Source organism: Lactuca serriola, chromosome 5 (genome assembly GCF_051521515.1).
Source record: "Lactuca serriola cultivar US96UC23 chromosome 5, Lser_US96UC23_V15, whole genome shotgun sequence".
NCBI classification, from domain to species: domain Eukaryota; kingdom Viridiplantae; phylum Streptophyta; class Magnoliopsida; order Asterales; family Asteraceae; genus Lactuca; species Lactuca serriola.
The window spans coordinates 6,696,884-6,711,906 of NC_136412.1; the positions used below are offsets into that span (position 1 = coordinate 6,696,884).

At 36.5% G+C, this 15,023-nt stretch overlaps 1 protein-coding gene and 1 non-coding gene across 2 annotated transcripts; one reads left to right on the forward strand and one right to left on the reverse strand.

Annotated features, from left to right (window-relative positions):
• Positions 1-9,457: 9,457 nt before the first annotated feature.
• LOC145051890 (GDSL-like Lipase/Acylhydrolase superfamily protein) lies at positions 9,458-13,493 on the reverse strand. The gene is made up of 5 exons (XM_078999727.1): positions 13,124-13,493; positions 12,881-13,026; positions 10,251-10,487; positions 9,903-10,152; positions 9,458-9,817 (listed from the first exon to the last, which is right to left on the reverse strand). The coding sequence occupies exons 1-5, from the start codon at positions 13,380-13,382 to the stop codon at positions 9,597-9,599; spliced, it is 1,113 nt and encodes a 370-aa protein (XP_078855853.1). The 5' UTR covers positions 13,383-13,493; the 3' UTR covers positions 9,458-9,596.
• On the forward strand, positions 10,527-10,599 carry TRNAF-GAA (transfer RNA phenylalanine (anticodon GAA)). Its single transcript has one exon. It is a non-coding gene; the product is annotated as a tRNA-Phe (tRNA).
• Positions 13,494-15,023: the final 1,530 nt, after the last annotated feature.

Genomic DNA, 15,023 nt, shown 5'->3' on the forward strand with positions numbered 1-15,023 from the left:
TAACACGTATTTCGTATAAAATACTTCATAATTATGCGTTAGAAGAAAGTAACTACACATTCACTTGATCAGAAGATGATCGGACAACACTACGACTTGTAGAAGTAGTAATCTTCGGTAGATCTGGAAGATCTTCACAAAAACCGGGCTCCTCGCGGGCAGATTTTCAGCTCGGGAATTTTACTTCTCGGGATCTTCGGGGCTTCGGGACTTGCTTCGTGTCTCGGGAATGATACCGGGGCTTCGGGATAATTCTTGCATGAAAAACGACGTAAAACGGGAGAGAGAAGAGGAATTGAGCTAAGAAACTCGGCAGCCTCGACTCCCTTTTATAGGGGGATGGAACCTCAATTTACGCTGGGCGTAAATCCTAGTTACGCTGGGCGTAACCCGGATAAGGCCGCTGACTCCCCCCCCCCCCCCCCCCCCCCTTTGGATAATATCGGAACTTATAATTAAACTTAATATTTTAATTATTTAATAAACTTCAAAAATTCATATCATCCTCATACGAACTCCGTTTTCGACGTTCTTTATATCCCCGCGTAAGTGAGACTATGCTCTACAACTTTCATTTAGACTCGTCGCCTAATTTTGACTTTATTTTTATTGTTTATTTTTAGTAGGCTGGGACAGGAAAACTCCGTTATAAATTCATAACTTCTTCATCTGATGTCCGTTTTTGCCTATCTTTTTATCGTTTTACTACTATTAACGAGATCTTCGATTCTCATTTAGATTGTTTCGGCTAAAAACCGCTCGATCTCAGATCGAGTATTTGGGCTGCATAGTGCTAAGTCGAAACTTCGGAAAATCATAACTTCCTCATACGAGTCAGATTTGGGCGTTCTTTTTATGCACGCTCTTGGTTTAAAGAACTCTATGAATTTCGTTTAGATCACTAAGGCTAAATATCGCTCTAACGTAAATTTCACTTTTTACGTCATTCAGTGTTGTCGGTTCTGTCGCGAAATTTCGACAAATCATAACTTCTTCGTTATAATTTGAATTTCGGCATTCTTTATATATCCGGAATCCTTGTTTCAACCACTACATCTTCATGCAAAGATATCGGCCTTATCTCACACTTTAATTTTGACGCTTATTTTATTATTAATTCATTAAATTATAATAATTAAGAAAATAAACACATAATTCACGTAATACTCAAATATTTCATCATTAATACTTCAAAATGAGTTACAAGAGTTAACCTAGACTATTACATCAACAATAATGCCTAGCCTAGAAACGCGGGCGTTACACTGTGTATCAAAACCCTACTCGTTTTTGTGTGTTCTAAGGCCATTTTGGTACATTTGGTGGTTTGTGAAGCTTGAGAAGAAGAAAGAAGCTTGAGAGTTCGAGTTAGGGGCTTAGAGTGTAACGACCCAAAATTTAAGACCAAAAATTTCTTTTAATAAAACATTACTTTAAGCAAAGACATCATTCGAAAACATAATCTGAGTATAAGTTTTCAAAACACATGTTCATTATCAGAGTAAACATTCCCAGGCTGTCTAATCTATGGTGTGTGCCATGCGATCACCCCGAGCTCTTCCCTCCGCTATCGGAAGTACCTGAAACCAAAACTGAAAACCGTAAGCACGAAGCTTAGTGAGTTCCCCACCCTACCACATACCATGCATAATCACATACTGCACATACTGGGCCACGCCCGCTATCTTGGGCCTTGCCCCCTACCTCGGGCCTCGCCCGCTACAACGGCCCCGCCGCTCCAGGCCCCGCCTGGCTTCGAGCCCCGCTCAGATACAGATCCGTTTCACTTAGGCCTCGCCTATCATAGGGCCTCGCCCACTACCATATAATAGCACGTAAACATATCACATCACATCACATAATCTAAACACATACTAACGAATATTGTCTTAAGGCCTTGCTTATCCCTGGGCCCCACCCTTGTCCTGCTACTGATGAGTCATGGAACCCCGTCCATACTCCTGCTGATAGTGAGGTACAGGCCCAGCCCACCCTCACTCCTTCCCTAACTTGGGCCTCGCCCCTGCTCTGCTGCTACTGAGATGTGGAACACCATCCACACTCTGCTATTGGTGAGATACGAGACCTCGCCCACACTCACCTCCCTACCAGGCACATACAAGTATCACACAGACAACAAGTATAAACTATCACATAAACCATTCCTTGGGCACCCGCCCTCTATCATTGGACCTCGTCCCGAATATCATACTAGCATACTGTGCCTAGGGCTAACCCCCGGGTCTTTTACTCATAACTACATGGGTCGACATTGTGGCCGTAGACCCATTCATACAAAGGGAAACTCACCTGCACTGGCTGATCTGGCTGATGAACCTACTAGCTGCTGCACGGCAACTCTCTGAATTTCAGCTCCACTCGCTCCCCGAACTACCAATGTCAAAGCAACACTGAGTCTAACTGACCCCCGAAAGACAACCAAGTCAACACTGGTCAACGTCAAAGTCCTGTTCAAATTCAACCTTCCAGGTCAACCCTACTCGCCGAGTCACCCTATTGACTCGCCGAGTTCATATGTTCAGAGTCCTTCTCTTTGCAACTAGACTCGCTGAGTCAGTCCATGACTCGCCGAGTCTACCGATTTCCGATTCCTGACCTGTCCAACTCACCGAGTCTCCACTCGACTCACTGATTCGAGTCTCAACTCGAAGGGTTTGGGGTTTCGCGACCTGACTCGCCGGGTCCAAGAACAGACTCGCCGAGTCCAAGACATCCTTCATTAGACTCGCCGAGTTGTTCTTCCAACTCGCCGAGTTCCTGCCCAACTTCATCTGACTCGACGAGTTGTTCATCCCACTCGTCGAGTTCCTCCAAATCTTCATGCTACTCGCCGAGTCCACTCAAAGGACTCGCCGAGTCCATTCAGATCTCCATACATGCATAGGGCTTTTGAGTCATGCATGGACTCCAAACTGTAGATCTACCCTTCCCAAGCCTATTCCTCACGTAAAGTTGCAAACTTTACGTATAGAGAAGGAGATCTAGGCAAAATACACCATAAACTAGGGTTTAAGGCAAGGAGGCTCCATAATCAACTCAAGGGCTACTACTTTATGCTTCTCAAGACCATAATATGCTTAGATCTGAAGTAGCAACTTCAGATCTGGCTTCTAACTCAAAATAATAACATTATGGCTAAAAAGCCCCAACAACCACACATAGATCTAGGTGCAAAAAGGGTCCAGGAACTAGTTTATTACCTTTAAATGCTCAGAATGAACTCACAATCCCAGATCTATAGTCCCTTCTTGCTCCTCCAAGTTCCTTCTTCCTTCTCCAAGCTTTAATGCACCTTCCAAGGCAACAAATGGCTCAAATAGAGGATATGGCGGCTAGGGTTTAATGTTTTGGGTGAAAGAGGCAGTAAAGGGACCCCAGGGGAGAGAATGAGGCGCTTAAATAGGCTCCAAGTCCCGAATTTAGGGTTTTCTCCGCACATACCAGACTCGCCGAGTCCCTTTGGCCGGCTCACCGAGTCGGTCACTTACTCCTCGACCCGGATCCCGCTCGGACTCGCCGAGTCTCCCTTTGAAATTAGGATCTTCTTTCCTTTCTTGGCCTTCCCGACTTTGGGTGTTACAACTCTCCCCCACTTAAACTAAACTTCGTCCTCGAAGTTTGCTATGGCCCACCGCCTGCGGTCTGCCTGTAATACCCAACCAATTATTCCAACACCAACTGCCTTCCCTCGCTGGCCTTCCGCTCAGTCATTCCGACTACCATTAATCCTTGTAGATAATCATCTCGGGTCAACCCTGACCCTGAACGTTCTGGAACACAACTTACTCAACCGACATTCCTTCTGGTACTCACCGAGTACTGCACTGAACCCATAGGGGTTCTCCACTTCCTTCCTTGCGCGGTTTTCTTGCCTCCCCAAGGCAATGCTCCATAACCAACTATTTCCTCTGCCACTGTGAAGACCCTATCTTCACCAATTCTATTACTCCCGCTACTTCCAGTACGAGTCATTATCGCCAATATCCACTGACACTCCTCTCCGCCAAAACTTGGTGCCGAGCACCCCTCGATTCAACTAACTGAATCCCACCATACACTGCTTACCCGCAGTGCTACTGACTGAAAATTCTGCTATTCCTTGTCTGCCTTCTGGATGAACTGAGACCACCCTGGTCCCTACCAGCCTATCAGTGTCTGGATTACCGGCTCCCACCGGTAGCTAGTCCCAACACCACCACTAGTCGCTCCCAGTGACTTCCGAAGAAACTTCGACCACCAATAACTGCTCAAACTATTCTGCCATTCAGGCACTACAAACCTGGGATCCCCGATCCCCTAACTTGACACTAAGGTCCTTATCAGGTCCCACCTGTGCTGCTAAAACTCACGGGCCTCGCCCACGGGTCCCACCCGCCTCTATCCTTCTAGTCCCACTAGCCTAATCACTCTCGCTCGGGCCTCGCCCACGGGTCTCACCCAACCATACTACTGAGCAACCCTGGTTCCAGGTCTCATCTACACTGCTAATCTCATACGGGTCTCACCCAACTATATCCTGGAGCGGCCTCTCCCAAGGTCTCACCTCTCTAGGGCTATACAGGCAAACTCCCTATTATTCTCATCCACTACCCATTCCTGATCCCTATCTGATCACTAGGAGATAAGGGCCTCGACCCAACTCCGCTAACGAAGCTATTAAAGAATGCTACGGCTTACCCGTAGTCTTACATCACCATCCATTGCTGACTGCTAGTGAATGCTACGGCTGCCCCGTAGTCTTACAACACTTCCACCACTGACTGCTAATACGAAGGAACCCACGTGCCATTAGCTCTTAAGATCCTCATTTCGACTCCCTCGAGTGCTACGGGCGATCCACAACCTGAATTACCAACCACGCACTAACCATTACCATCACACGCACTAGCTGATGGGGAGTTTCTCAAACTCCCAACCCTGAAATCCTCGATCCATCAAACACTGAACTACTTCCTTTCCTTCTCGGAGGTCGCGCACTCATCTTGGATCTGCGTGCTCCTACCTTTGCACACTCGGAGGATTCTCCCCCACTTCGATCCTGCCTACCCCTTGTTACTCAATACTCAAAAAGAGATCCCAATCCTTGCTACCATTCCATAATCAATCTGCTGAGGAACCCAAGCTTACCATAGCTAGGGATCTAACCAATCCATCTCTAACACTATACAACTCCGATCTAGCGAGACATACCAAGTCTCTCCCAAGCATGCTACAGTTACTGCATCATATGTAACCTTCTCCAATAGGGCACATCCCCTCACTACCATTCGAATATCCAAGGTATGCAGATGGCATATAACTCGATCACAATTAACCGCTCAAAAATAAAATACTCATACCGATAATGATGCAGAACCATAACAATATAATCATGCACAAATAAAAGAACTGAAAACAGAAATCGCATACCTGCAACGTCCGGTGCTGATCGCGCCTCTAAGGTAGTCATTTGAAGAGTTCTGCCTCCTACCGCAGACGCCTCTGCACGACCCTGACGGCCGTCTGTGATCCTCAAAGTTGCAGGGGCATGTGCCATCACCCGTCCTGCTGAAAACGAACTGGGGCACTGGGCCTTCTTGTGGCCCCGCTGGTTGTAGTGAAAACATAACAGGTCTGATCCCTGTGAGGTGGTAACAGTACAATCCCTGCTGAAATGACCAGTCCGACCGCACTTGAAACATCCAGACTCACCATCGCTACCACTCCTGCACGTGCCCCCGTGTGCCCGACCACACTTCCCGCACCGACTGCGGTCTTGATAATCCCTCGATCTCGAATCCGATCCCTTGGTCCTTTTGCCCGAACCTACAACTACCTGTACCTCATCTGGCTTCCTCTTCCGGATCTGCTCCAAATCAATTTCTTTGACGAGTCCAAGGAAATCTCCCCATCTTTGAAGAGGGACTCGACGAGTTGTTCATACAACTCGACGAGTCTTAGACCAGACACGTTCTTATCAAATTGTCAGGTCTAGTTTTATACACTCTAAAGAAGTGTAAAATATATTTGGGTTATAATTTACACTAATATCTTTTAGTTTTAGAACAAAAAAAAATCATATGTCGAATTATGATTGGGCTACTAGTTCATATGAAACCCTACCATCTTGTGTCCATGGTTGTCGTTTTATTTGGTTATATATATATATATATATATATATATATATATATATATATATATATATATATATATATATATATATATATATATATATATATATATAAAACACCAAATTACATAAAAATCACAACATTTTGATAAATTAATACAAAAATTATTATATTTTAGTTTTTTGTTTTAAATGATACCATAATTTTCATATAAACTCAGTGATTTTTGTGTAATTTGCCAATATAACAAAATATTTCATTGTCATTCAAACACTTTACTCAAACATATTATGTGTTACCTTTTCACGCAAGAAATTAAGATCACGTATATTCCATTACTATGTGTGAGACACATGTACTACACGAGTTTTTCAAAAATAAAAATTTAATATCAATATTTAAACATTAAATATTTTATAAAATAACACTTTTACAAAAATAATATAATCTTTTGGAACATTTATAAAAGAAATCAAATATTATTTAGAGCATTTATGAGACTTTATTATCAAATTAATAGAATGATTCTCTTTCTTTATAAAATTCATTAGAATTTTGTGGAAATTTTATTTTAAAAATGGAAATTCCCAAAAAATGACAAGTGGAAAATAATAATTCTAAAACTCCCACAAAATTACATGTGACAAAAGTCTTGAAAATTTGACAAGTGACAAAAAAACCCTTCATTTATTAGAGAGGAGATCCATCCATTGCATAATTACAATTACAAAACCGGTAGATAAATTATAATATCCATAATTAATAACATTAATTAAATCATGTAAAACTTCATACTAAACTTCAAGAAAAATAACATTCGATTCCGACATATATTCCATTTTCCACTAGGTTATAACCCGTGGAAACCATGTTTGCAGACAAATATATTTTATATAATAAGAAAGAATTATTTAAATTATACAATTGGTAATATATATATATATATATATATATATATATATATATATATATATATATATATATATATTTGATGTATATTGGTATATTTATAATTTATAATATTATGTATAAATTATATATATATATATATATATATATATATATATATATATATATATATATATATATATTTGATGTATATTGGTATATTTATAATATTATGTATAAATAATATTTAGAATTGTTACAAAAATTAAATTTTTTGATTTAATTCATGATCTTAAAAGACAAAAGGGACATTAGTTGGAAGATACTCGTTTGACTTCATTAAAACCCCCCAAAAAGAACCTAATTGTTTTTGAAAAGTCACGTTATAAGTTTTTCTTTTAGACGATTAACATCGACAAAAATATATAAAAATTATTGACATGATGTTACTAAAACTATCTTAATAAATAATAAAAAAGAAACATAAAGGGCTAACTTGCTTCATTGGAATTTGTAGAGATCGTTGAACAATTTTGGTAATTACACAACTATGGAATACACGTTTAACTAATATGAAACAAATTATATTTCTAAAATTGGTTGTATAATCAAACACACACACAAAAAAGTAAATATAACATGTTATAAAATTACAACTTGAATTCTAATATGCACACCAGACTAAACAAAAGACTTTCCTAATCCACTCAATCTTCTCAACATACGATTATATTTATTGGTCTTCCACAAAATAGTCTACGATGATATTTGTTGGATTACTACATATTATTTACATGGGCAGCACCTGACGATTGTGATTGCAACGGTTACATGAGTACATTATTACGGAGAATTTTACATGTGTGTAAGCCATGTGGTTTTAAAATTGAAATTAAAAGTGAAATGGTTCACTTAAAACAATAAATATGTAGTAATTCAACAAAAAGAAGATCAAATTTAAATAATTATGATATGTACAATGCAATAAGTGGTAGAATTTTCAAAGTGTGTAGCTGTAATTTGTAGAATTTGCAAAGTATGTTGTTATAAAGCTAAAAATGGAACATAACCTCAAAAGAGCTTACATATTCAAGATGATTAAACATTACATCTGGTTGTTTAATAGTAAATGACAAAGCCATAAATGAAAACCATTTTTAAACTAACCTACTTAGCAACAATTTGTTATCTTCTCTAACTTTATCCTAAATAGAATCAAAAACATTAGAAAACGTTTCCATTACTTAAAACCGAAAGGACAACAAATGAGCAAATATGAGGATTAATTTGTAAAAGTCTGTTACCTTATCAACATCTCAACCATCTCCATACTTTATAAGACATTAGTCTTTTTAAAATATCACATAAAGCTGATCAAACATATCTAAGCTATATGTAAAGAATCGTGTTTTTTCTACTAAATATAAAAGCTTTGAAAGACATGAAGATACAATAATAGGTTGTAATTTGACACTCAAGAAACTAAAATAAGTATACCTTGCCAAGAACAGCAAGAACATTATCTAGGTGTCTATCAAGATCTTTTTTTAGACATAGCTATCATTCTTTCTTCATATACCCTACTTACAATCAATTTTTTATCACCTATATTCTTAGGGCTACATTATACCACCATATGTGGCTCAAAAGGAAGGTTTGGATGAACCCTGATATTGAAATCCGAATTTCTCAAAAGCATAGAACCAAAAAGCGAAATTTAAGTGTAAAATGCCTAAAGAAAAGATGCACTCACACTATCGATTTGATCTGATGCTGCGAAGTTCCTTGAGGCGTTTGATGGGGTGAAAACGTGAAGGTTATGATGATGGAGGCAAATGGTGATGATCCCCTACATCCATTTTCCCCTAAGTATAACGACCCCCTTCGGCCCATATAATTAATAGAAAAAATTAGTAATCAAGATGTGAAAAACATAAAAAATGGAAGCAGGATCGTCTTCATCCTTCCCATCCATATCTTCCTCTCTAGTTCTCTTTCGGTTATTTATCTTATTAGTGTTGATGTCATACACCCAATACCCAAAATCCCTCATTTTTATCTTTGAGATATCGCTTTAAGAAACAAATGGTATTGAGAAGACGAAAATGAATTGAAAAGGTGAAAAAGGAGATTTAATAAATGGTGGTAATCAGTGAGAAATTTCGGCAGCAAGATTTCAAAAGAGGTGAAGAGCAATTCTAATTTAAAATATTGAATCCCAAAATTTAAGGGATCAGTAACAAAAATCACGGTTAATCTCAAAATTTGATAAGTAGATTAGAAAAGAGATAACAAATTGAACAAAAACAGGCCACGGGCATTTTAAGGGTTTAGAAAATTGCCAAGTGTCAATTTTAAGTTTTATTTATTAGAGGAGGTAGAGGTAGATTATAACACTAAACTAACCAATCGAACAATTTAACCATGCCATAATGAACTATAATAACGAAATCAACTAACAATTTCATAATAAACTTTAGAAAAACATTTGATTTGACATATATTCATATACTTCTTTCTCAACGCTCTTAACAAATACTCAACAATAAATGTATGTGTGTTTGTTCATATTCATTTTTACATATTAATGAGCTGTTCTACATTCATTGGAGTCGTAAATTGTTGTGATCCACTATAGATAATGTTCGCAAAGATATTAGATGCAGTTTCCGTAGGATGATAGAGATCCCAAAAAAGATGGTTTTTCCGATTTGAGCAATAAGTTGAAATTGGAATGCAAGGGATGTCAGCTTTTAAGTTGCCAAGTCCACAACAAGCTTCTTTTATCTCTGTGATTCCTGAAATGTGACAAAATAAAAAATTATATATTTATATTGAAGGTTATTTTGAGAAATCGTAAAGGCAATTAAATTAAATTAGTACCATAAGTTTGAGGATGTTGGATGAGGCCATTCATGGCAGCGTATGTATCAAAATAAGAGTAGCTGATATCTGATGATTCTGACTTCAATCCCCGAAGCAAAGCCTTGAGACCTTCGTTATACTTCATTGACCAATAATTTGCTTCCATTTTGCAATCACCGGTGGTGTTTTGTTTCCTTTGTGCAGGACAACAACCAATCACTCCGACTCCACTTACCACAAATTTACGTGCTCCCAATGTGTACATATTCTGTACCCAAATCAATTCAATTAACTCTTATTCTTAACATCACTATCCAAAATAAAAATAAAAAAAGTCTTTATTTAACCATTGTGTTATTAGGTTACCTTGATGAGTCCTTTGAGAGTCGAGGCCATGAGATCAATATATTGTTGTGGGGTGTATTGCTTAGATACTTTGGAGTCTTTGTTGAAGTAGCCGAAGAGATCATTGCTTCCAATGACAATCAGAAATAGGGATTTGGATAAGTGGGCTTCTGCACCATTTGAGCCCATTTTTTGTACCAGTTGGTCATGGACCAGAGAGTAGTAGCCCACTTGCTTCGTTAATGGAATTGATTGTTTCTGTGTATTGAAGAAAATTATATTAGCTGAAGAATACATGCGGGGATAGCTCAGTTGGGAGAGCGTCAGACTGAAGATCTGAAGGTCACGTGTTCGATCCACGTTCACCGCATTATTTTGTTAATTTTTAGACGGTCGATAAAGTTTGTTAAAATGAAGCTTTTGGTATGAAGAAAAATCCTTCCCGGATTCCAATTACACGTCAGATGCACGTCCATTATGTTTTTGTTTCAATGTTTCTCCACTGTTTTAACTAAAATAGTAATATATATTTGTTAATAATCAATATAATAATTTAGTAGGTTCTCTTGAAATATGAAATAGATGTAATAATACGTTCGCATTTTACTTAAAATAAATAAAATATCTTTGTTTTTGCTAAAAGAAATTAAGTTTATTCTTTTTGTCTATTTCAAATTATTGATCTTGACGGATAAATCAAAATTAAATGACATATTTATTTTATGAGAAATCAAATGTCTTCTTATTTTTTCTAGTTTTTTTGCTGTTCACTTAAGATTGTGATATTTATTATTTAATAAAATTTTATTATATTTGTCATTATCTAAAGATGATAGGAAGATAGATAGAAAGAAAAAACAAAAGAATATTTAATTTCTCTTATTTTATCTTTACAAATTATTAAAGACTTGATTTTATATATATTTAATAACAATAAATCTTATTAATATTTCAGAATTATTGTTGATACGTAAATGCATAACGTATGAAGAGAAAAAAGTTAATGAGATAAAATATGCATTCTTCACAAATAATTTAAACTAATATGTTATTATCATTTTACGCGGAACAAATATACACTTTCAGAAAGAGAATGTGATTCCCATGCAAAAAGGTCAAAGGACGAATTGGAAATCTTGATCTAGTGAGTTAGTGGTTCGGGCCTTTCTGGCTTTCACCAAAATGTCCCCTCAATGCTTTTTATCTTTCTTTTTTGCAGCTTTTTATGGTTCAATTAGTTTAAAATGGAAAAATGATCACTTACATTATGATTTACATATATAATTTGTACTATGTTTAAAACATATATTTTATATATAAATAATGAGTAGAATACAACTATACAAGGTTCAAAATACACTTTGGATCTTCGATTGTAGACAATAAAAAAAAACTGTTCTTTTAAGCATGTTTGAGGGTTTTCGCTATGATAAAATATAATACATGATCATAAATTTTGAATTTTCCATTCTAGACAATCCAATGATGAAAATATTTAGTTGACATTATTTTTTTATTTATCTAAATAAACATGTTTTTTTAATGATTGATATATACGGGGAAATTATGATCAGTACGTGCAAATCTTGTTTATTTTTTTTATAACAAAAACACGATTTTCTAGTTTTATTACGATAAGTGTATTAATTGTTACCACTTACCCACTAACTTATAACACTTTATTTATACGATAAGCAATTAAGCATTAATACATAATATGCTTTTATTCTAAAATATATTGTATTTTATCATTTAAAAGAGTAAATTGATTAGCTTTAAACAGTTATTATATCACTATTTGATAAAGTCGGTTAACATGTATTGTTCACTGCTATTAAACGCTCTCTTCAAATAATTCAAAGGGTTAAAAGTCATTTTATATAATAGTACTAAAAGAGGATTATACATAAAATAAACATGGCTTACCTTAAATATTGTTTAGGGGATGTATTTTCACAATTAGCGTCTAATGGTTTACACTATAACTTATCAAATGATTAAGATCTCCGATTACTTACAATAGATATTAATTAATAAGCAACTGGGTTAGTTATCTGATTATAGATATATGACATACATCTGAAAATATGTTTTCGAAAAAAATGATTAAAGTCATAACTCTTTTAAGTGTAACTTATTGTATCATTAAAGGACTACCAAACATTAGCTTTCATGATCATTCACCAAGTTCATACAAACATTCTAGATTATTATAACTATTTTTGTCGATTTTGATATTTTATCGAAAATGACACATTTAGGTTCACATTTACTACGCATTTTCATCGAAGTGCCTTCATTCATGGTCTCCTTTTATTTGGAAGCTATAAGACTAAACTTAGCTATCAAGTGACAAGTATCCACCCCACATGTACACACACGTCCTTTCTACACCATACACTTTCATGATCTAAGTTTTGATGTAGTTTCCAGAATTTATCTTTAAGTTTTGTTAATTTTGATTCTGATTATATATATATATATATATATATATATATATATATATATATATATATATATATATATATATATATATATATATATATAATAACAAAAAACCAGCGTTTGTATAATTTTATGAATGAATTTTATCATGTTTTGATGGAGTTTTGAATTTTGAGAAGCATGTATATATGAATGATTAAGCTTACAAAGAGTTCATCTGTTCCATTGAAGATGCCGGCACCTCCAGATGCAAAACTGACTCCGGTAACCGTGGAATTGGAACTGCTCAGCTTTTTTGATTTCGACACCAGTGACAGATACGGTGGTGCAAAAGGTAGTCCGACCTTTTCAGCTGCCAAAATCCAAATATTAGAATTTAGAAACAAAACTGCATGGAGGGAGTAGTAGTATGCTATATATATAAAATCGTCAACAAAGAATCAACGTACCTAAAAAGTCAGCGGCGTTTTTCCCGTTACTGAACCGACCGGTGGCTTTTCCGGTAGGAAAATCGACACCGTTGTGAGGAAAATCAGCCTTGGCAAGTGAGAGAGACAAGTAATTGTTGTTTCCGACGTCCACCAATGAGTCTCCGAATATGTAAACTCCTGGAACCGATTCACACAAACCACCAGATCCGAACACCAAACCACACCATAACAACAAACTAATGAAGTTAAATGGACTTCTATTAATGGAAGCAGCCATGACTGGTTTGTGTTTTGGTTGAAGATATGTGTGTCAATGGATGCTGAAAGAATGATGTGGGTGATCGGGTTTAAAAAGAGGTGAAATGGAGCCAAAATAGGAGTGTGAACAACCGGAAAAAAAAAAAAAATCAATCCAAGTTACCATTCTCATTTCTGATGTTTGAGTTGTACGAATAACGTGTTGCGTGCTTTGTGGGATTGTACAGTAAATCCTATTTAATGGTCCACGTGGTCAGGTTTTTGCTAAAATTCTTAAATAAAAATATTAAGTTACTTACATTATTTTACATAATCATACTTTATATTTTATAATCATAAAACAATTACATAAATTTTCATTCAAATTTAACTAAATTACAAAAAGGCTGCATAAATCCATTACTAAGAGATAAGAATGATTAGGCTTCTCAATGAAAATATAATTTTTTGTCAGGTTTTTATATGGTTGTATCCAAAATAAACATAAATCCTTTTAAATCCATGAAAACATACATATATTTAGATAGAATACAACTTCACAACCTATCATAAATTCATAATTGCTACAAGCAAGTTAGATGGTTTTGAGCCCAAAAGATATAACGATTTAACCTCAAGTTTCTAGGGATCGGCTCTAGTTGTTATCAAGCTTTATGAGCCTTATATTCATATAAATATTTTTAGGTTAAACTCAAAGCAAATTTGTATTAGTAAACAGTTCTTGCAGATTGTTTTGAGCTATTTGAGTTTCCAAGTCAAGTTTGCTCTATCAAAAAAGCTTCCCATAGATAATTTTTAGATCAATTACAACCCTAAATAAAAAATCTTTGATTGGAGTTGTTTGTGTTTGACTTTATGAGATGAATCCTCAAGGTGTTCAGAGAACAATTATGTTGTTTTTGGGGGACGCAATTGGCGAATCGGAGGACCTTCACTTTACAACAACACAAACCCCTAGATTTATGTTCTTGTTGTGGGTTGTGAAGTGTACCATTCGACACACTAGTGGTGGGAAGCGCCAATATTTGTGTGGAAGGAGGAGGTTGGGGATAGTAGCAGGGAAATGAATAATAAGGTGACGATGGAGAATTTTTGGCGTCTGTCACAATTTTGGAGAAGGGGACATTGTGAAGAAAAAAGAAAGAAAATGTTGGTGATTTTAATGTCACAATGTCATTTTAAGTAACTGGAACTAACATGTGAGCTCAGTGTCTTCATAATTTGTACTCTAATATATGTACGGAGTTGTGCGGAGTGCACGCATGTATAAGATCGAATTAGAAGCCGGTTCGACGACTAGTCGGGGGTCCGAGGTTTCCAAAGGGGCAGCGCCCCTAGCGGGGTCCAAGGGGCAGAGCCCCTGGCTGGGAGACGATCTTAAGCTCTCGTTAGTTTTGGTAACCCTAAATCCTCATTAAATCCGGATTAACATTACTTGCTTCCAAAACAACTAATGACGACCCAACCCTAATGAAACCCTAATCTTGTTTAATATATAAACAACTTTTCCTCTACAGGAGAGGGAGACGATCTTAAGCTCTCGTTTTTCATCATACTTTCACAGAATCCTCTAGCATATTGGCTTACGTTTTCTGTGCCTAGAAACGTAAGTGTCCACTTGGACTATCCTAGGCTGAATTTCTTATAACACAGACATATG